The sequence below is a fragment of the Condylura cristata genome, unplaced genomic scaffold (assembly GCF_000260355.1).
Source record: "Condylura cristata isolate star-nosed mole 26May11 unplaced genomic scaffold, ConCri1.0 scaffold00020, whole genome shotgun sequence".
Lineage (NCBI taxonomy): Eukaryota > Metazoa > Chordata > Mammalia > Eulipotyphla > Talpidae > Condylura > Condylura cristata.
This window is the reverse complement of record NW_004567121.1, coordinates 28,804,352-28,827,590: the sequence shown is the minus strand read 5'-3', so window position 1 is coordinate 28,827,590 and position 23,239 is coordinate 28,804,352. Positions and strand designations below refer to the sequence as shown.

At 39.7% G+C, this 23,239-nt stretch overlaps 1 protein-coding gene across 4 annotated transcripts in view; it reads right to left on the bottom strand.

Moving 5' to 3' along the window:
* ITSN2 (intersectin 2) overlaps nucleotides 1–23,239 on the bottom strand; it is an 87,982-nt gene that overhangs the window by 17,114 nt on the left and 47,629 nt on the right. For all 4 annotated transcript variants that reach the window (XM_012727441.1, XM_004686055.2, XM_012727442.1 and 1 more), the window contains 9 exons: nucleotides 23,025–23,200; nucleotides 22,672–22,816; nucleotides 20,420–20,628; nucleotides 18,447–18,511; nucleotides 16,629–16,795; nucleotides 13,345–13,390; nucleotides 13,139–13,260; nucleotides 12,097–12,193; nucleotides 10,917–11,108 (listed from right to left, as the gene is read on the bottom strand). In XM_012727441.1, coding sequence (XP_012582895.1) covers nucleotides 10,917–11,108; nucleotides 12,097–12,193; nucleotides 13,139–13,260; nucleotides 13,345–13,390; nucleotides 16,629–16,795; nucleotides 18,447–18,511; nucleotides 20,420–20,628; nucleotides 22,672–22,816; nucleotides 23,025–23,200 — 1,219 coding nt within the window. The remainder of the gene's footprint in view (nucleotides 1–10,916; nucleotides 11,109–12,096; nucleotides 12,194–13,138; nucleotides 13,261–13,344; nucleotides 13,391–16,628; nucleotides 16,796–18,446; nucleotides 18,512–20,419; nucleotides 20,629–22,671; nucleotides 22,817–23,024; nucleotides 23,201–23,239) is intronic.

The window sequence follows — 23,239 nt, the reverse complement described above, 5'->3', positions numbered from 1 at the left end:
GTTTTCCCAGCACCCTGAAATGTAACTTGGCCAGTCTGGATTCATTTAAGCAATGAATCCTCTTTACAATCTTCTCACATGTCTCTTGGAATGAGCTGACGATCTGCTCTTGTGATTGGGAGTTACGGCAGCTTCCATTATCAGAAAGCAGCATGCGGATGGCTAAGTGCAAGTGCTTTGGAGTCAAATCTGCACGCAAGTTCCAACCCTAGCACTAGACAACTAGGACAGACACTAGAGTGTCCATCAGTAGACAGCGTTAGCTAGAAGTAACAATGTCTATGTGACAGACATCAAACGGGAGCTTCATCAATCCCTAAGTCTCATCTACAATACTGTATTTCTAGTCTCACAGATGCGATTTACACAGGTGAGGCAAAGGCTCAGAGGGTGAGCAGGGAGAGGCAGGATTCAAAGCAGCCTGCATTACACGCACTTCATCAGTTCCTTAAGTGATTTTACCTTTTGACAACAACATCGACATCTCTTTTCAGCACATCTTTCATTATTTATTATTCTTGTTAAAGCAAAGTATAAAAAATGATTATGAAGATAAATCAGTTAAAAATTATGCTAAAGATTTGCAAATACATTTCTCCAAAATAGACATACAAATGGCCAACAAGTCCATGAAAAGATGTGCAACATCCTCAGTCATCAAATCAAATCAAAACTACAATAATGTTATCACTTCCTACCAAAAACTGGCCCACATAGAAAGCCAGCTAAAAATGAGTAGTAAGTGAAGATGTGGAGAAACAAATCCCTGTATACTGCTCATAGGGATATAAATAGCACCAACTTTAAAAACACAGAGTTACCATTGATACAGTCATTTCTCTCTCAGGTAAATACCCAAGAGATGTGAAGACATATGTCTACACAAAAACCTGTACCTAAAGGTTCAAAGCAGAATCATTCCACAGCAGCCTCAAGTAACCCAAGTCCAAATAACTGATAAATTATGTGGTATATCCGTATAATGGAATATTATTTGGCCATAAAAAGGATGAGGTACTGACACAAATTATACCATAGATGCACCCTAAAAACATTTAAGTAAAATTAGCCAAACACCAACCCCTACACATTTTGTGATTTCACTTACATGCTATGTCTAAAATAGGATTAGTAGTTGTCTAGGGCTGGGGCGGGGAGAATGAAAAGATACATGGATGACAGGTAAAAGGTACAGGGCTTCTTACTGGGGTGATGAAAATGTTCCATAATTATGCTAATAATTGCACAACCACAAACATATTAAAAGCCATTCAGTTGTGCACTTTAAATGGGTGGACTCCATGGTATGTGAGTTAAAGCTCAATAAAGCTGTTATCAAAAACAAGATGAGTTCAGCTTCCTCCTTTCTGGACATTATTCTTAAAAACACCTGTCCTTGTTCTTTATATTCAGTCCTTGTCTCCTGTCTCTTCTCTGCATGTACCTATTACCTAGAGAAAACACGGTGCCCTCTCTGATTTTCTCCTTTTCAAATAATGGTTGTATGGCAATAATTTCATTATAAAAATGTTGACAATGTCAGCACGGTAGTGTAGAAGCTAAGAGCATAGTTCTGGAGCCAGACCAATTCCTACCACTAAAGCTTGTAACCTTGGATAAGTTATTTAACATTTTTAATTTTCCTGCCTTTGAAAACAATAAGGTAAAAGCATTCAAGGATCTTAGAAAAGTACCCAGACAAGTTAAGTGTTCAATAAAGAATAGATTTCTCTCATTAGCATGAGATAGTTGTACAGTCAGAACTTTATTATTAAAAATGGTGGCAATGTTAGCACCAAAATCTCATTCAAGGTTCTTTTCACCACACAAACCTTCACTACTAAGACCTCAAAGGACTTTTTCTCCCTCAACACATTTATTTTCCATGATTTAACAACTCTCAATATTCATTCATTACATCAGCTGATACACATCGGAGTCTGTGTATCTTAATTATCTAACTACTTGCTGGACAATTCTACCTGGATGTCCCACTATACTTTGTAAACAAAACCAAACTTATTTCCCTCCAACTCTGATTATTATTATTATTTTTAAAGATTTATTTATTTATGCTTACAGAACTGGGGTACAGGCCAGAGGTACTGGGGGTGAGAGGATTCACCAGAGTGTGGGGAACAGAACAGGCAGATGGACTGAAATACACTGCTGAGGGGAGCAGCGGGCAGGTCAGAAAAGGTCTGCCGCGCCATGTGGGTCAGCTCCCTGGGGGTGGATCAAACTTGTGCTGCTGAGGCTTCAGAGAGCTTCATAATGTGGTGTTTTAACCCGTTGAGCCACCAGGGTGAGCCCCAACTCTTATTATTTTTAATGCTGTCGTGAAACGGTACTCCACCCTGTCACCAACATACTATTTGGGGATCCAATGGACTCTCCATCTACCCACAAATCCCACCAATCCCCAACTCCTTTTGGTTTGCCCTCAGAAAGTTAACGCTCTTTTTCTGCACTGTGGCTTCATTATCAGGATCACCTGGGGAGCTCTGAAAACTCACTCTGTTCAGGTTACACCTCAGACCATTTAAATCAGGACTTGGGCATCGACATATTATTAAAGTTCCCCGGGCCATCCCATGACAGCAAAGCAAAAGAATATCCAATGTAGCCCATTCTGCTTTTCAAGATGAAATTTTCAGTTTCTGCCTTTGCATCTCTACTCCAGCAATGATAAATTGCTGATACAGCCTTAACCCCTACTGACTCTTGTTTTTATGGTACTCTCCACCATCCCATCCTCCAATATGGTCTGCTCCTACTTGTTTTATGGATATGGTAGATGCCTTCTCCAGGACGTCTTCTCAGATTTGCTGAGCTACATGCATGGTAGTTCGGTGTTCCTTCTCTGTAGCTTTTTGGTGCTGCCACTATCATGCACTTTCAGAATTAGCTGCACATGTGCCTAACCTCCCCCCGGAGCTAAGTAGTACCGAAGTCTAGGATCCTGTGACGCTCATTTTCGTATTCCTAGTACCTCAGACTCCACTTGGCCCAACACAAATGCTCAGTGCCTGCTAATTGAATGTCTTTCTAGAGATGAGGAAAGGATTTTGTGAAGTGTTTATGCAGGACATTGATTAGATTTTGATCCACATTTTGCACTTAATGTGAAACCACTAACTTGATGGATTTGCTTAACTCTGGTGCTCCCAAGCATTCACTGAAGTCTCTTTAATGTAGACTCTTATTTTGTATAAAAATATCTTTTCCTACGTTTGCAATGACTATCAACTTGTAAATTCCTTCTAATCACTTTAGAAAAAAGTTGTAGTAAAAACTGTAAACAACATAGTAGTCTATTATTACGTTAGATTATGCTTTCAAATCAAATTTCCTTTGCTTTTAAGATACGTCTGCTTATCCTGGATTAGATTACTTTAATCTTGATCACATAAAATTTCTCTTACCCTGTGATATAAAATACTTTGCTGACCTATGCCCAGAGACAATGTTCAGGAAACAGAGAAATTCTACCATGACTACATAATAATAATTAAAAAATGAATTCTAAAGGATGCTTAAAAGAAATACACAATACAAGTAATGGAGTTTGTGTCCTTTTAATAAACACACTTGCATAGTTATATTACAATTTTGTAAAAAAAAAAAAAGGAAAAAGATCACCTCATGCCAAGCGCGCCCAGCATCTGCACAATCTAACACCTTTTATAATTTTCAAGACACACAAAATAAAAATTTAAGGCAAAAACCAGCACTTTGCAACAATTTAATAATTTATTACATTACAGTAGCATCACAGCAGCATCCAATAATGCCACTTTAGGCGAAAGTCTCTAAGTGTTTCCATTAGAGAGTCTATTTACAAGAATTTATAATGTGATAAAATTCATTCTAAGAAAACTTGGCAAATAAAGCTTTGGAGTAAAATTGGCATTTCTTTTTCCACTTTTCCTCCCTCCATTTTTTTTTTTTAAATCTTAAGCTATCAGTATTCATACTCTATCTTAACACATTAAAATACCAGTTACAAGACTATACTTTCAGGGATCACTTCCATGGCTGCTAATAAATAGCAATTGCATAATTTTAATTGTGTTACATTTAAATGATTTTTAAATTTCAGAGGAAACTATGCAAGGTTTAAATTTAAAAAAATCAGTTTTGATTTTTGAACTTTTTTTTTCATTGTTGGAAAACCCACTAGTTTATTCACATATTTTTCAATAAACAGGTATTTTGATTCAACCTCTTACAAGGTTCATATTTATTCAGGGTTCAGATTTATTCATTTGTGCTCCTTTTTTAATATCCTGAAAAACTCCATCTAATGTTCCTTTTTAAGCAAACTGAAAGCTGCCCCTTACACTGAAGACAGTAAGTACATGGTGGAGAATGAGGTATCGCAAAGGGACTCATGCAGTTTTAAGAAGGACCTAGACTATTATTATGTGCCATACAATTTCCTTTACTTGTAGCTTTCTCTCACTATCAAAATACCTACACACTGAGAGGTATTTTAGTAAATGCAGAAAATTTATTTTCCAGGCTGACATTCAGCTTAAATATTCATTTATGTGATTTAGTTCACATACCTGATAAATACATTATTTTCAAATTGATTACAGATGCTAAGCTCTACCTGAATACCATTCGTAATAATCTGTATTAGTGTAATGGTGAAGTGATTTGAGCTATAAAAACACTTTTGCAAGAAGATATCAGTATATTAGATAAGCCCAAATTTAAAATAATGAAGACAAAATGTTATACTAAATCACATAGCTAATTAGCAGTGGTCCGATTTCTAACCTTTGGGTTTAAAATAGACATAAAATAATTGTCCTTAATCTGAACTCAACCAAAGGTACAAACGTAGAATGTTCAGCAAATGAAAGGCAAGACTAAGTAATCTGTACCATTTGGAAGATCAGCTGACTTCACCAGGACGCAATCCAGCGTCTCGTGTAGTGACTACGGGCAGGTCTGTTATTCCATCTATAAGGTAGTATTATTGCTTTCCTATTAATGTCATGTGTTATAAAATAATGTGATGATGCCAAATGCTAACTGAGGTGGTGGGAAACTAGAAATCCCTGCTTTAGAGAGAACATGTGCTTCTTACCACACATCTCAACAACAGGAAGCTGGACACAGACATTTGGACTTCGTGAAGTTCCAACTAAGCTGCTGATCTCTTTCAAGTATCATAAAGCCGTGATTTAGGCAATGGAGGACTGAAATCATTCATTCACAAAGCATAGGCACATGAACATGTATTGCACGGAATAGGCTCCTAACTCAAACTCAGATATATAAAACAGCACATTTTCTCATTTATAGAACTCCGAGGAAATAAGATTCCATGATTGTATGTACACTTTTCCTGATGTACTGTGACATTCATAAACAGTAGGTTGCACTGCAGTTTGTAAACATCTTAAATTGCATAAACTTGTTACTGATTTTCAAATATAGTTTAATACTGTCTACTAGAGAACGCCTTTCTGTTTCAGCTAAGTACTCTCGCATGTATTAGTTTATAATAATGTTTACTATCTTCAAAGTGTTTTCCATTCAAGGAAAAGTAGTAAACTATGCTGGAGTAGCCGATGTGGTTGAAGAACAGGTATGAGCCACAGAATTCTGGAAGAGTAAAATCAATCTCCCAGTCTCACAGCTGCTTCAATGGACATAAGGAACATGTTTCCTTCACTTGAATTTTTGACAAGACAGTGCCTGTAGGCCTGCTTCAGGGGCACTTAACCTCTTCCAGGACTCCTTATGACCTTTATTAAACACCTTAGTTACGAAAGATGCCAACCAGAGTCCTTTTGTAGAATGGGACATGTAGTCACTTGATTAAAATAGGTAACACGGATTTTGACTTTAACGTGTATTATAGACGTTAAGTGACATCTAGGCTGGGGAGGATTTTATATCTCAGAGATGGGAGTCTTTTCATTCTTCAAAAAAGAATACACTTTTAAGTAATCAATGAAGAGGTGACAAGTGACTTTGCAGCAACGTCTTCATTAGCCCAGAGCACAAGACCCTGAGGGCGCGACCACAGTACTGCGCATGCTCGGGCAGGAAGCACATCGGCATGTCCGCTCTGCACGAGCTGCTTCTCTGAGCTAAGAAAAGCTCCCCCAATTGTCATGGCTTCCGCCCAGAAATACACAGAAAATAGAGAAACGGTTATTTCAGTTCTTTGTCTTAAAACCAATTTGTTACTCATAGTGGCATGTTAGAAAGTAGGAAACAGTGCATATTTGGGAGCAAATCACATACCGAACCAATTAAGAGCTCACTGTGATTAGGATTAGATCAAACATAATAGCAAAACACAAGCGAGTTTTATCTGAATTCTGCATGAAGACACATGTTGCAGTAACATTAGTTAAGCATGGCAGCCCATTTTAAATCAGCGAGAACAGTTTGTGCAAATAGTGGGTCTTTGTGTGTTTGAACTCCCACCGTGTAAGGGCAAACTCAAAATGCATGCTAATGACCTACAATTACCAAATTAAAAAAGAAGAAAAATGCCAAAGGATGTCAGAGTGAATAGCAGGGAAAGCCACACAAAGACCCACTATCCTTTAACTTGTTACAGATAAATTTTAACTGTAAATTAGAAACACAAAGAAATAATCACAAGTGGCTCTAACATTCAAACGAAGTAAATGATTTGTAGGAGATATTTGACCAGGGCTGCCTGCCCTGCCACCACGCTAGAGTCAAACTTGGATAGTGGGTCTCTGAGGTGCTTTCACACTGAAGACAACATTGGGTCCTATAAAAAGAAAAATGAGGAATAAAATGAACATAATGCAAATTAAGTGGCTGAGAAAAAAAATCTGACTAATAACATGCAACATCAATTAAACAAATTTGAACTATCAACATGTGTAACCTTTAAAAAATATCCTAGTTATATGATAAAATGAAATTAACACAATCAAAAACAAACGCTAATCTAAATTTAACTAGTTTTCACTGATTCATACAAAGACTATAGTCATTTCTAAAGATCTGGGTAGAAACAAGAAAGAAATCAACTCATCTCCTGGCTTGAAGAATTACAAGTTTTCCCAACCACAACCCACCCGTTAAAAGTCACAGGCTTACAGGAACAACCGTGAGTGATTCTCACAGCGACCAATGTCATGATCTCAATTCTTTTTCTTCCTTATTTTCTTTGAAAATGCTAATTACGATTCTTTGATGTCTGATAATTATTTTAAGTGAAAAAAAAAAAAAAACCCACATACTCCCCTCCATGTACTCAGGAGATTTAAACAATTATAGAAAAGATAGCATTCGCAGAGAAATCTATTTGGAAACTGTTCTCAACTGCAGAATTAACCACTTTTTTATTCCAGGAAGGATGATGAACCAGAGTCATTTAGGTAAAACAATAAAGTTCTCAGTTTTTAGATATAGTAATGGAAAAAAGAAAAAAAATCAATACACTCAGTAATAAAAAAGCACAAAATATTTTATAACAAAAGAACTTTGAAACTGCTCCTATTTTCCAATAATCTCTTGAACAATTTACCTAGCTCCTAAATATGTGAAATGATCATGAAAATAACTGGAATCTTCTCCCCGTCCCCTTCACGCCCTCCACCCCTCCAACACCTGCTCCCTGTAAACTGATCCTGTTTATCCTTAATGTCCCACTTCAAATACTCTGATGTCTTCCACCACAAGCTTTCTTCCCCTACAGAGATTTAGGGACTCTTTTCCCAACACATACCAGGTAAATATTTATTCTAGCACCTGCTGCATTTATCTGAAAGTCAACAGACTTAAACTCACAGCTACTTCAACATGGTGTTTCTGATGTAATGATTACTTCTATGCCTGTATTCCCAGTGCCCAGTCTGAACACGCAGACAAAGAAAGCTTACTAGGTGAGTGAATCTGTTCACTGAACAGTGTGGAGAACGTTAACATTTAGTAGAGAGGAAAATGTGAATCTTTGCAAGGGGAACTTTTTGTTCCCTTAAAATTATGATGCTGGTCAGTACTGACAAAGCTTTTCCTTTTCTTTGTGTGTCTGTTCCAATTCTGCTATCTCCCGGTTTTATTTCAGGAGGGCTTGCAATTAGTTATTCTAGAGTTGCGCGGTTGACTATAATAGCAACCAGCTACAAATGTCTATTTAGGTGTGAATTTATTAAAATTTAGTATATTTTAAAACTGAGTTTCTCAGTCATATTAGCCACACTTTAAATGCTCAAAAGCTACACATGACTAGTGGTACTAGAGATGCAAAGACAGACTATTTCCCTCACTACAGAATGTTCTCTTGGACAGGGCCTTTTAAGACTTACACCTCCTATCTCTTCTGGGCTTGGGCAGCTGCATTCTCTGGCCAAAATAATTACTGTGGCAAGTGTTTACTGAGAGAACTAGTTCATGCTAATCTGTTTTCTGTATCATTCATGTTTCAACCTACTGACAAATTACTATCTTGTTTAAAAAAAAAGTTGTCAATCAATTGTTGGGATGGTAGTTTTCTAGGGGTCATGACTGTCTTGAATGAAGTAGATTTTTTAGACTAGTGACCTAAAGTTATCTTCAGGGGGAATTGAATTAGTAGTGCAGAGGGAAGTGAGGTCTGGGGCCAGAGACAGGCTGTTCTTTTATCACTGCTTTATTTGTCCTTTGAATCTATCCCTTAAGACTTAGCTGGAAAAAAGTGTCCCGCCACCGGAAAACAAGGTAGACGACAGCAAACCTTTGGATCCCACTCGGATCCCAGGCACTGTGGAAGGCCACAGGATCCACAGCCACAGCCAGAGACCTGCCAGGCCCAACACTGCTTTCTCATGCCCAGGAAAGGCTCCTCTGGTGTCTAATGCCCAGGGGAGCTGGCAAGCACTACAGGCTACGAAACATCAGCAGACTTAGAAAGTGGTTATTTAGGTTAGCCCAAGCTGGTGAGATCTCCTCACCACTTCTCCTGAGGCCCTGAGATTAATTTTGGGATTGTTCAAACCATAAAATCTGGCATCCTTTCACCTCTAAGTTGGGAAATTTAGTTACTTTTACATAAGTAACTAAACTTGGGCCTCCCCAGTGGTGCAAGGGGTTAAACCTCTTGAATCTACGGGCAGCCACTGCCCAGTGAGTTCAATCCCCAGCCAGGGAACTGACCCACGTGGGACAGCAGACCTCTCCTGTCCGGCCTGCTGCTCCCCTCAGCAGTGTATTTCAGTACATCTGCCTGTTCTGCTCCCCACTCTGTCTCTGGTGAATCACAACCCCACACTCTGGCCCATACCCCAGTTTGTTTGTTTTTTTTAATATAATAGTTTATTTTTACATCACTTTGTGCACTTTCCCATCTCAGTTGTAATCCCCATGGGTTTCCCATCACCAAATCACCCGTGTGCCATCACCATAGTCCAGTGCATTTCCCTTCCCCCATTGTTTTTGATCCCATTCCCCACTCCACCCCCATAAAGTGTCTCTGGTATATAGCTGTTCATTATTATTATTATTGTCTTGCCTGGTACATTATACTCCTGTTATGAGTGAAGCCATCCTGTATTTTTCTTTTCTTTCTGGCTTATCTCACTAAGCATGATCTTTTCCAGCTCCATCCATGTTGCTGAAAAAGGCATGTTTTTATTTTTTTTTTGGTTGCTGAGTAATATTCCATTGTGTATATGCACCACATCTTTTTAATCCAGTCATCCACTTTCGGGCATTTGTGTTGTTTTCACGTCTTTCCAATTGTAAATACAGCAGCAATAAACATGGGGGTGCAGTATACCCCAGATTTATATGCATAGATCATTAAAAAACATAAAGTAAACTTTATCTCCCAAGATAAAAACTATCTTTGTAAACAATGATGAAATAATGTAGAATGTATTTCAATATTAATTATATAGTATAAAAATTCTAAGTGTACCTCAGCTTGGCTGTCATTCTATGTCCTAAGCAACTAAATTAAGATGAAGTCTATTTTAGATAATTTCACATGTATGATAAAAATGCAAATGATCATGTCTTTTATAGGAAAAATATCACAAGGGTTGAGAAAAGTGACATTCATTTTATAGAGGCAAAAAGTATTTAGTTCCAAGTACTGTTGAGTCTGAAATTTATTATTAATGCTATGTTTAATTGTCAAATATGAGGAAGACTAGGTAACTATCAAGAGATAATTTTATGTAATGCCAAATTACACACTTTGAAATCTGGACCCAGACTCTAAAAATAGGCACATATCTTGAGTCATCATCTCTTGTGACATGAGGTACATTTATCTTTTTTTTTTTTTTAAATCACTTTATGAGGGTTTTACAAACAGTTTAAGTGGGCTTTTCATTTTCTTTTTTTTTTTTTTAAATATTTATTTATACATACAAAACTAGGGTGCAGGCCAGAGGTGCAGGGGCAGTGAGAGGATTCACCAGAGACAGAGTGGGGTGTAGAAAAGGCAGATCAACAACAAAATACACCGCTGAGGGGAGCAGCGGGGAGGCAGGAGAGGTCTGCCGGGCCATGTGGGTCAGCTCCGGGGCGGGGATCGAAGAGGCTGCGGCCAGCTTGCAGTGCTGCGTCCTGACCCGTTGTGCCGCCAGGGAGGGCCCTAATTTTCTTCCAACCTGGATGATGTTACTAGAACTCTTTATTAAGCTGAAAATAACAGCGGTTGCCAAAAACGGCCAGTGGTGAAGGGAGGCTGCGGCAGACACTGCTTCATAACTGAACGTTAACTTTCCCCCCAATGGATGCTAGCCGTAGGCAGAAAAAACTGTCATTTTTGGCCTGTGAAGTTTTCTTTCGCCTACTCTGGCTTGAAACGCGGCCGTGCTCGTGCCAAGGGCTCTGCCGTTAGTCCCGCCCCAGCCCGTCGCGAGCGCGGCGCCGTCGCCAAGCTGTGCGCGAGCAGCGAGCGGCCCGGCGTTACTCACATTGCTGGCTCGGATCTGAGTCCGTCGTCATCTTGACGTAGTTTGAGGGAAAGAGGCCAGTCACCCCGCTGACTTCTCCTTGCCACCAGTCAGGGTCATCTTTGTTCAAAACGTTAATGAGTTGTCCCTTGGAGAAGTTGAGCTCGTCCTCGTTGTTTGCCGTATAGTCGTACATAGCGATCACCTGGCACACTAGAGGGGAGACATGGCACATTAGACGAATTAGCCCCCAAGGGCGGCGTTAAAATTTCCCCAGGATTTAGGTATCTACTCAGAAGACACAAAAACTCTGATTCAGAAAGACACCTGCACCCCCATGTTTACTGCTGCTTTATTTACAATAGGAATGACATGGAAACAGACCAAATGCCCAAAAGTGGATGACTGGATTAAAAAGATGTGGTACATATACACAATGGAATATTACTCAGCAGTCAAAAATAAACTCATGCCTTTTGCAGTAACATGGATGGAGCTGGAAGGGATCATGCTTAGTGAAATAAGCCAGAAAGAAAAGGAAAAATACAGATGGTTTCACTCATAGCAGAAGCATAAAGGGGGGGTGGTGAAGATAATAATAATAATGAACAGCTATATATCAGAGACATTTGGGGGGGTGGAGTGGAGAACTGGATCAAAAATGGGGGGAGGGGTTGTGCACTGGACTATGGTGATGGCACATGGGTGATTTGGTGATGGGAAATCCACGAGGATTACAACTGAGGTGGAAAAAGGCACAAAATGATGTAAAAATAAACTATTACTTAACAAATTTCCCTAGGATTTAAATTACTCTAAAACTAAGTATAAAAATGGGCAAAGTCTGCCCTCAGCTGCTCTCTCCCATCTTCCTCCTCCCCCACTCCCTGCTGGACAAAAAAAGAACGTTTCAACTATCATCAAAATTCCAGGGAACTGCTTCACTTTAAGGATGACGATGAAATACAATTCCTCTTGAAAAAATTTCGAGGAGTTGAAGTGGTTCATGTATTGCTGAACAATTAGCTGTTTCCACAATGAACATTTTAGAAAGGAATTTCTCAGTGGGACAGTACTTTTTAAGGTCCAGGTAAAAAAAGGCCACATTTAAAAAATATTTTCTTCAGTTGGCTATTTTAAGAAACTCTGAGTTTTATCAGACCTTCTGTAATGTGAAGCACAAGTTAACCCAGTTCCATACCAGGATGAAAGGCAGGTGCAGTTCTTTCACTGCTTGGACCCAAAAGTTTAACGTGGCTGGCAGGAAACCATCCTTTCTGTCGCTTTTTTCCTCTGGCCTGTAAAATTAGCAAAAGGAATAGAAAAGATAGATTAAAAACGATTGTCAAGAAATTAAACATTTGAAGAACCCTGGCTGTTAAGCAAGGAATTCAAATAGGTGAAATATATATATACATATATTTGATATACAAATACATTGAATTAGGATGTTATATCCTGAAACTAATGTTGTGGGTCAATTATATCTCAATTAAAAGAAAGAAAGAAAAAAAGGATTTAGGTCCTTCCTGGTGGCGCAGTGGGTTAGAGCACAGCACTGCAAGCTAGCTGCAGCTGCTTCAGTGCGAGTTTAAGCACCGCTCAAGAGGTGACCCACATGGTACCACAGACCTCTTCTGACCCGCCCGCTGCTCCCCTCAGCCGTGTACTTCGTTGATCCACCTATTCTGCTCCCTACTCTGTCTCTGGTGAATCTTCTCACCACCCTGTACCTCTGGCCTGTACCCCAGTTCTATATGCACAAATAAATAAATCTTTAAAAAAACAAAAAACTGTGTCTGCTGACATTAAAAAAAAGGCTCATTTTAAGCCTGAAATTTCTTTCCTTTCACTGGTTGTTCAAAAACATAAGACCATGGCGGGAACAATTTAACCGGCAGTATCTCTTTGTATACTGTCGGAATCCTGTTTTTTTCCTGAAGGCCTTTCATACTGCAAGTCTAAGGTTCCCCCAGGCAAGACAACACTATGGTTTTCCTTAAGGCAACCTGTGGTTTAGTACAATAGGAGTTATTGGAAAACAATGTCTTTATATGTGTTACTTATGGCAAAAATTCAACTGTACTAAAAATGAACAGGGAAGATATTTAGATAGAAACATAATCCACTAAAATATAATGCTGATCATTTCTAAGTGATAGATTAAAGGGGCTCTAAGTTTTTTAAATAAACATGCATTACCTTGTATAACATAATTAATAAATATATTTAAAGGTTATTACCTGTAACTCCCCTTGCCACCATCCACTTGTATTTTTCTTTAGAATTAGTATTAACTGCCCTGGTGCAAGGCTAAGTTGTTCAGAACCAGAAGCCACATATGCTGAAGTTACCTGAGCAATCTCTGGAAAGAAAAGAAACAAGAAACTATGAACTCAAAACTATAATAATCAATTTAGAAACCTTCCAGCTTCATTATTATACATACCAGGTTTTTTGTTTGATGTTCCCAATTTGTTTGCACTCCCAAGACTCTGTAAGGAAAAAGACACAGTGTTTTATCATTTTCCAACATATGTAAAAAGTATAAAGATTGTCAGGAATTAAGAGATTTTTAATTTGCAGAATTTTTGTTCCTTTAAATGAACATAAAATGAGTGCTTTTAGGCCCTCCTTGGTGGCGCAGCGGGTTAAAGCACAGCACTGAGAAGCTAAAGCCACTTCCGCTTGAGTTCGATCCCCACCTGCCCCGGAGGTGACCACATGGCGAGGCAGACCTCTCCTGACCCACCCGCTGCTCCCCTCAGCAGTGTACTTTGTCGATCTGCCTGTTCTGCCCCCCACTCTGTCTATGGTGAAGCCTCTCGCTGCCCCTGAGCCTCTGGCCTGTACCCCAGTTCTGTATGCACAAATAAATAAATCTTTAAAAAAAAAGACGCTATAAAAAAATAAGTGCTTTTATATTAACCAAATAAGCCAGCGCTTTGGGGAGATATGATCTCATAATACACTATGTTCACGTGGCTGTTAGCAACCACTGACCCAACAGGACTAGCTTGTTTTCTGGATCTTTCCTGAATATTAAATGTGATTATCTAATTCAAATATATCTCATTTATCAAAAGGGTTAGCATCAATACACACGCATACAACACATGTGTTCTGGATATGTTATTGCACATGTGAGTCTCTTCAGAGGAAGCAATATCACTAACATTGTTTTTGTGATGCTCCCCCTAAAACTGACCTAAGAACAAAAAATAAGTAACTCCTGGGTAGCAACAAATACTTGCTTAATTTTACAGAATAAGGATAAAGCCATGTTTCCTCTTTTGGAATCAGAGTAAGAAAAGGGAAGGGGCTAAACACTCTTCCTTTTAGTGGACACAGCAGTATTTAAAATACTGATGCAGAACTGGGCACAGTAAAGAGCAATGGACTGCTCTGAGAATTTACATATGTTCACTTAAACATTTAATGTTTATAATAACATTATATGATTACATCCAGTTTGGAGAACTGAGCACAGAGAAGTGAAGGGATTTGTACAAGATCAAAGACAAAGAGCCTCTCGTGGCGGAAGCCAGAAATCAACCCTGGAGGCTCCATGAATGGCTTGTGGATTGGCAGGGCCGACTGCGGCCCCTTTCAGGGGCTGGGAGACCCTGTCTTCATGCTGCCACGCTACCAGGATGAGCCTCGTTTATGAAGAAACTGCTGATGGCTTGGCACAAGTCCCGCAGTGGCACGAGTTACTCTGGCAGTCACAGCACTCTTCACGGCACGCGATTCCGGTGAAGAGAGCAAAGTCAGCTTCACAGATGTGCTTCACTGAGCAGTACAACATGCACTAGATGTCTCCATCTTCAAGGACACATGGTAATGTGTGGTGTGGCTAAGAGATCAGCGTCTGCAGCATTTCTGCTGCGTACTGCAGTGTGACTGTTCTCAAGGAAAAGCACTTGGTGATTAAATGTGGCTAAGTTACATTTTCATGGAAGATTTTTATTTAAAAGAACAGCTACATGGGGATTCTCCCTGGTGGCACAATGGTTTAAAGCACTGCATTATGAAGCTCTCTGAAGCCACTGCAGCATGAGTTCAATCCCCCACCAAGGAGCTGACCCACATGGCATGGCAGACCTCTCCGGACCCACTAACTGCTCCCCTCAGCTGTGTATTTCAGTCCATCTGCCTGTTATGCTCCCCACTCTGTCTCTGGTGAGTCCTCTCACCCACACCTCTGGCTTGTACCCCACTTCTGTAAGCATAAATAAATCTTTAAGAAAAAAAAGAACAGCTATATGACAAGCTATTCAAACAGGGTTTAGCAGACATCTTCTCAAAGATGACTGAAATAAGTCTCTGCTTCAAGGAGAACAGGATTTCTGACACTGATAAAATTCCAGGCTTTCAAAGGAAAGTTTTAATTTCGGAAAACATGTATCCACCACCTTGAGTGTGACAGTTTCAAAGTAGTTAAAGACTTTTCTATGAGATCACTGACAATGTTAACAAATATGTTTTTGATATTGTATAATGACAGGTATTAGTAAAGAAGATATTTTTGTAATTCAGTGATTCAATATTTTCCAAATAAGCAATAAATGATGTCACCTCATGTGTGTGTAGGAGATCCATCCAATGTACAAAAAACAACTTTAATTTCAATGCAAAATTGAAATGCATTCACTTTAAATTCCGCAACTAACTTCGGGAGGTTAACACTTCTCAGGTTTTGATATAATATCAAAGAATATCCACAAATATTCGAAAATGTTATTGAAATACTTCTTTATCTCCTCCCATATCTGTGTGCATTTACTTTTCTTCATCTAGCTCAGCCCCCCCCCAAAAATCACAACAGACTGAATATAGAAACATCTGAGAATCTAGCTGCCTTTGATATTTATATTAAACTTATTTTTGAAAATATATTGTTTTCTCATAAAAACCAAGTTATTTTTGTTACCAAGTAGTGGTTTAATTTTGTTATTTTAAGACGAATTAAATTTCCTAAACATAAATGTCTCATATGGTAAATATCACTGGCTATAGCCAATATATTAAAAAAAAAAAAATCTGGGATTCCCTGTAACTTTTTTTAAAAAGGTTAAGCAGGTCCCAAAAGCAGAAAGTTCCGGAAGGGCTGCACTACCCCATTCAGCGTGAATGAAAACAGCGGCAGCTGGGGGCTGCATGAGAGCCGCAGATGCCCCTGCCGCGCGCCCGAGCCTCCCTGTGGGGAGCCGCTCCCGATCCTAGTGACCTTGATTCTTGTTCTGAAAACTCCATGAGGTCCTGTTTCCCGTATAGCTAACTGAACCCCAACAATAAACTGTTTCACTGGAGCCACCTCCGGTGGTTTTTCCTTGAAACCAAAGTAGTCTGTCATGCCACACAAGTGTTTCAAACATGAGTCTTGGGCAGTGAGAATGGAATGGTTTGCTTCCTTTTTTCTTTTTTTTTGAAAGATTTTAAGATTTATTTATGTATACAGAAATGGGGTACAGGCGAGAGGTCCAGGAGCTGCGAGAGGACTCACCACAAACAGAGTGGGGGGCAGGACAGGCAGATTGACACAGTACGCGGCCGAGGGGCCGGTGGGAGGTCAGGAGCGGTCTGCAGCGCCGTGTGGGTCACCGCCGGGGCCAGCGTTGAGCTCGCACTGAAGCGGCCTCAGCTTGGCTTAGCTTCGCAGTGCAGCGCTCCAACCTGCTGAGCCACCAGGGAGGGTCTGGAAGTTAGTTTCTGTATCAAAAGAACTCTTACCTCTTGATCTTTTGGTTTCACATAATTTGATGGAAAAATCCCTGTTCTATCTCCAATGCTTCCTGTCCACCATTCTCCATCTTTCTGGGTCACCAGTATCTCTTCACCCTCAGCAAATGTTAGATCTCCAGGCTCTACACTTGAATATGGATAAAGTGCAATATACTCTGTAGATAACAAAGCAAAAAAAACTAATTTTGGTTGTCAGGTTACGGAAGTAAAAAAAAAAAATGTTCACCTCTAGGATTTTGAGCAAGTTCACAGCAAAAGAACTTGTGACTCAAAGGAAACTAGTATCTGAAGGGAGGGGAAAAAATCAATGATGCAAATATTTAATAATTGCTTAGAAGAAAGATTCTGAATTTTACATAAAGCTTCACCATGGTGCTTCTTTTCCCAATGGTACTGCCATCCTCACATCATGGAGAATAACCCAGAACCACAAGTAGATGCCAGTATCTCTGTAGCTATAAGTCATGATATGAAGTTTTTCTGGCCATTTACAAAATATATTTTAGTCCGAGTTTTTTTTCTCCTTAATTCTTTTACCTTCGCACTTTGGGAACGCCCAATATCCAGCGGACATCGGTGCTGGAGGGTAAGTTCTCTCGTGACGCCCCACCCCGCCCACAGCACCTGCAAAGGAGACGGTGCGTGCTGGCACCTCCAGGGAAACGTCTCTGGTTTTATTCTGGCTTTGGTTTCTGTTCCTGTCATTCCCATTAAAATAAACAGTAAAGACCAGTCCTTTTCCTTCCATAAGTCCTTTTCTTTCTTTTCTACTTTGATTCATATTTATCGCTGGAGCTTTGTCCTCATACCATAAACTGGAGATGGCTAGGAACACCACCTGCGCCTACACACTCTCTGTGTCCCCAGAGTGACTCACGCTCGCTTATTAAGCGGAACCACTGGACTGTGATTTCAGGTATGTGGCAAGTCAGGTCTTTCCAAAACACTCCTCACTGCTTTGTCGGGCTCCTTTCACTGCACTCAATTCTCTCACACATACTGTTCCCGGCTCTCTGAGAACCAAGTGCCTGGACCCTTAGCAGGTACACAGGTGAGGCTTCCACGCCCATCTGCCCCTTCCCTCTGCCCGCAATGACAACACTGCCACCTCTGTTGGCACCCAGATCCTGCTCAAAAGTAAGTTTTTGTTCACTCCTAGAATTTATCATCACTTATGCCTTCCATCCCCATTCTACCATGAGTCCTGAAGACTATGTTTTAGTCGTTCTTTTTCCAGCAGAGTCCCTAACAGAGTAGATAAAAAATAAACTTCAATTTGCCATTAAACTGACACTTTTAATCAACATGAATAAATGAGAGTAGACAGTCTTTCATTTTTTAGCACAAATTCAAAATTACTAATGAATCAACCCACAGATTGTAGAAAAATGTCTGAGGTATTTAGGATATTGCATCTTCATTTCACTTCATATTTGATGACTTATATGCTATATGGTAATTACAATACAATTTGTAAACTAAATGTACTGAAATCGCTTACCTTCTAGCCATCTGTAATCTAGATACATAACAGGAAAATAAAAGCTTCATGCTACCCCACAGCTCCTCATTTATGATCTCGTTTACTATGGCAGTCGAAGGCTGAAATTTTATTGTGCTTACCTTTTAATAAAGTGCCACCTGTTTTTAGCCATATTTTTTCAAATAGCCTCAATATTTAAGAAAGGCAGGTTTACCTAACTTCACTTTAACAACAAAAGAGAAAGATAGAAGCAGGGAGAATAACAACTGTAGGAAGCTAGATAAATTAACTCCCACCTAATTTACAAATTGTCCAAAGCTTACCTTCTCCAACTGCATAGGCTGCGGAGGTAGGCTTCTTATTTATAGCTGCATACAAACTTTCTGGTCTGCCAAATAAACAGATAAAAAAATAGTAATGAAACAAACTAAAAAGACATTAGCAAGCAAAAAACAAGAAAGTTGATGATGCATGCAGCCACACTAGGCCATCAGGAGAGGTTCCTAAAAGTAATCTAACTCGGGTCTCAGTGCACAGGCTGGAAATCTCATAACTGAAATTCTGGTGGATCCATTATAAACTTCTAAATTGTTCAGTATATTAAAGTAATTGAACATTTATGGCTTTCAAATGCCTTTCCAAAAAAAACCTAAAAAACACGACTAGACTGGTAAATGAGCAGTAACTAGGTGGAACAAATATTGGGCTAGGCTTGGTACAAGGAAAAACACGGCAGTAGATAAATTTAGTACTTGTTTAGAACACACTACATTTCCAAACACACACACACACACAGAGTGATCTTTTATATTTCAGAAGAGGCAGACCTGTAATTTCTAATCTAACTCAGGAAACAGGTTTGAAACATCTGGAAGATTGCTGCTTTAAGAAGTAGACATCTGCAGGATGCACCAGGGGTCCCCAGGGTCTGTGAGTGAGTTTTCAGGGAGACAGTGGAATCTCAGCACAACTCACAGCCACAGCTGAACGGGTTTAGCCATGTATCTGTCAGCGAATGGTACTGTTGATACTACTGTTATTCCATACTTCTAAGTCTAAAATTCAGTGTCACTCTGAAAAGTAAGTTTGTGCATTTGAACTAAAATTGACACACAGTATTTCAGCAGGGATTTTTAAGAAGGGATTTTCAGAAGGGATTTTTAAAGATTATTTAATTTATTCTTTTCATTCAATCAATTAGAAAACTGAAGGTCAAGCAGGTTATTACATAACTGCCTGGGCAAAAAAGAACTTGACTTCCAAAGACCAATCCCTTTTCATTAAATCAGACTGCTTTTACATTTAGGTCTACTTCCATATAAAACATGGGAGATAGTTATTCATTGCTACAGTAGAACATGTAATTTCTTTGTATGAAAGATGTTTGATGACCAGACTCCTCTGCATACTGGGAAATAAAAGGAGAATTAATTGCTTTTTGTTCATTTGAAAGTTCACCACCTGATTGTCCATTCTTTATTAGCTCCTCTCACTGAGTTAAGTGACTGCGTAGAGAGTATGCATGAAGATTACACTAGACATGGAAAAAGTAGAAATCAATCAACTTAAAAAAAAAGTTGGGGCCCTCCCTGGTGGTGCAGCGGGTTAAAGCACAGCACTAAGAAGCTAAAGCCTCTTCCGCATGAGTTCGATCCTCGCCTGCCCCGGAAGTGACCACATGGCGTGGCAGACCTCTCCTGACCCGCCCGCTGCTCCCCTCAGCAGTGTGCTTTGCCAATCTGCATGTTCTGCTCCCCACTCTGTCTCTGATGAATCCTCTCTCCGCCCCTGCATGTCTGGCCTGTACCCCAGTTCTGTACGCAAAAATAAGTAAATCTTTAAAAAAAAAAAAAAGTTGGGTCCTGCTCTTATGTGCGTACTACATAATGGGGCATGGGTAAGAAAGCCAAAAACTACAACACTGTGTTGTAAGTAGTAAGGCAGGTGGTGCCTGAAGACCCTGGAGGCCCCCCCCAGATGCCCCACACTGGCAAGGGGAAGGCCTCCGTGAAGATGCATTTAAACACTGATGATTCACAGCCAAGAGAAGCGAAGGGTAACGTCTCTGACCTGATGACACAAAGAAAGCAAAGACCTAAGCACTGAAAACTTCAGGAATCTGAAATAACTAGAATAAGATCCTAAAGCTGGTGGCTAGCATCTGAATGTCTTTTTCACCCTAAGAATTACTCTTCTGATATTCAAAGTCAAGCACAAAGTTTTAATTTCTTGGCACAGCAAAGTCATGACTGAGAATGCCAACATTCACGCTTCCGGTAAACACATGAATGCTTACTCTTCCCGCTTTGTCGCTTCACTCCCAGGTATGATTTTGACATAAGATTTTGGAAACCATCCTCTTCCTCCATGCACCTCGCCAAACCACCAATTTTCTTGCTGCTCCAAGATAGTAATAATATCATGCTTTGAGAAGTTCAAGTGGTTATCTTTCTTTGCAGTCCAGGAACAAAGGGCCTGAGCTTTTAGGTTTTCTACAACCTGTCCCTGTGAACATAAAACCACAGCATTTTCAAAAAGGACAGTTGTACTTGATTTCTGTTTACTAATCCATCATATGCTTATGCTTATGCTCAAACAACAAACCTGTTCGGTGTGGTGGTAACTGATTATCAATGGTGACTTAACTTTAATCTGCTGACCAACCTGCAATTATGGATGACAACCATCGAATCGCCTTCTGCTAAATTAAAGACTGAAAACCTCCTGTTTAAAGAAACATCTCGGTATTAAGTATCAAGGATATGGAGGCTACTCGGGAATGCATTCATAAATCCACCCAGCACACAGCACAGAGCGAAGGACAAGGCAGAGCCAGCACAGACCCTTCTTCCCTCCATTTCCCAGTGTGTCTCTCCACTCTCGGGTTGGTGCGCTCCAGAGTGCAGGGATGTGGGCTGCTCAGCTTCCTGCCACTCTTCTGCTTTCTGTCTCCTGATTTCTTCCTACTCTTACTCATTCTTTCTCCCCTCCTCTCTCAGAGGAAGGAGTGGTTCTGTTCTGCTGATCAGGCTAACATCTTTGCGTGTGCTCTAAGTCTGCTCTGACCCCCCACTTTCTAAAAATACTCGGTTACATCATGAAGTCCCTCTCTTCCATTGTCAATCTCTCCACTTCATACTTTTAACTTCCTTAAAAAAGGAACAATCTAAAACTGGCTTTCCAATTTCACCCCTCAGTCATTCTAATTTAGGTCTGTACCTATCATGCAACTGAACCTCTTCTTGACAAGGTCACTGGTAACATCAAAGCCAAAAGCCTCTTCCAGACACTTATTTCCCTTTATCTCTGAACAGTGCTGACTTCCCTGAAGCACCTGCAGACACACTCTCTGGTGGATGATAGCTCCCATTCGGTCTAACCCTTCCCCTTCTTTTGCACGTGATTTCCCAAATAATGTTATTTTTGCTTATGTTTTCTCAAGTCTGTTCGTCGGTGTAGCTAATATTGTTACCCTTCAGCTCCAGACTTGTAAATCCAGTGGCCTACTGGGTTGTCTCAACACAGATAGCTAAGTCGCCTGTTTAAAACATCATCATTTTTAGAGCCCAGCAAACCTACTCTTCTCACACTGCCTCTCCAGCACGGTATCACCATTCCTTCAGCTACTGAAGTGAATGACCCCGAAGAAGTGCTTTTCATTCTGACTTTTTCTCTTTCTCCATACCCAATGGATTGACCATTTCATGTTGATTCCTGTACCCCTTTAAGTCTACCAACTTTGCCCTGAATACTGCACTCCAGTTACACTATAATCAAATTGGAGTGACTTGCCCCAAATTGTTCTTTCACAGAATAGTTTTCTGTCTCTGTTGAGATCCTGCTGACTGTCAAAGTGACTTTCCCTGTGTGAGGCCTGGTCCAATTCCTGCAGATCGAATGAAATGGCTTTCTTCTGTATACCTGTCAAGACTGTGGAAATCTTTAATACTTCTCCTACCTTGAAGTTATTTATTCATGTCTGTCTCCATTAGAACATGAATTCTTAATTGCAGAGAATTTTTTCCCCTCTTAAGCTTCTCATATATAATAAAATGTCTGGAACCTATGATCATATAATAAACAGACTGAAGGTGAAATTCAGAGGACTCTATTGTGATTAAGTCTGAGGTTACCTATTAATAACATTAATGTAGTAATGTTTGCAATGGTTACACCTAAATCAGAGGCTAAAGTCATGTAACACCATTCCTAGGCAAATGACTTTTTAAAAGCATAAACAAACACACTAACAAACAAAACCCTCAAGTTGAAATTTCTTCTTATGCTACAAATTCTTAATTTGTATGAAATATGAAAATGATATTTTGAGTTTAGAAACTTTAACTGCTAGTAACTTGATAACAAGAGAATGAATTGTTATAATTTCTTGTATTTTAAATCACAAATCAATAGAAAGAGAAACAGGATGCTTCAAGACTGTGGTTAGGTGAGTGAATGATGACTGTGGACAAAATCTTCATTTTATTTTATTTGAATCAGGAGGAGCAGAATCAAAGAAGAAAGCACATAAAAATGAAAGACCTGTACCTGTCCGTGAATAGGTGATACTGATCCAGGCGACACAGTGCGAGTAAACGCTGACTTTTTCTGCCATGATGTAGTAACAGTTAGGTTTGAAAAAGACACATTTTGATAATCAGTCACTGATGCTGGCTGATCTGAGGAAAGTGATCTGCAAATGTAACACTTTGATTAGGTCTACAGAACTATTTAGACTCCTGCAGTGCCCACTGCAGATAACAACACGACTATGGAGCAGGGTGACACAGCACTTACTGGGTATCTGTCTATTTGCAGAGCTGTATAAACTCCACTGTTGGTTCCAAACTTACTCAGAAGAAAGAAAATTAATACATCAAAACAAACAAAAACCAACTTACTCAGAGGGAGTTGAGGTAGCAGGTACAGACACTGTAGGGGGGAGTAAGGCCTTCTTGGGAGACACGGCTTTTTCACTCGATGATATCTTTTCTACATAGTTGCATGGAAACCAGCCAAAGTTTCCTTGAAAACTACCATAAAGCCAACCAGGCTCCCCTACTGTCTTTTCATCAACCTATGGAAACACAAAGGATTAACAGTGGGAGACGCAGTA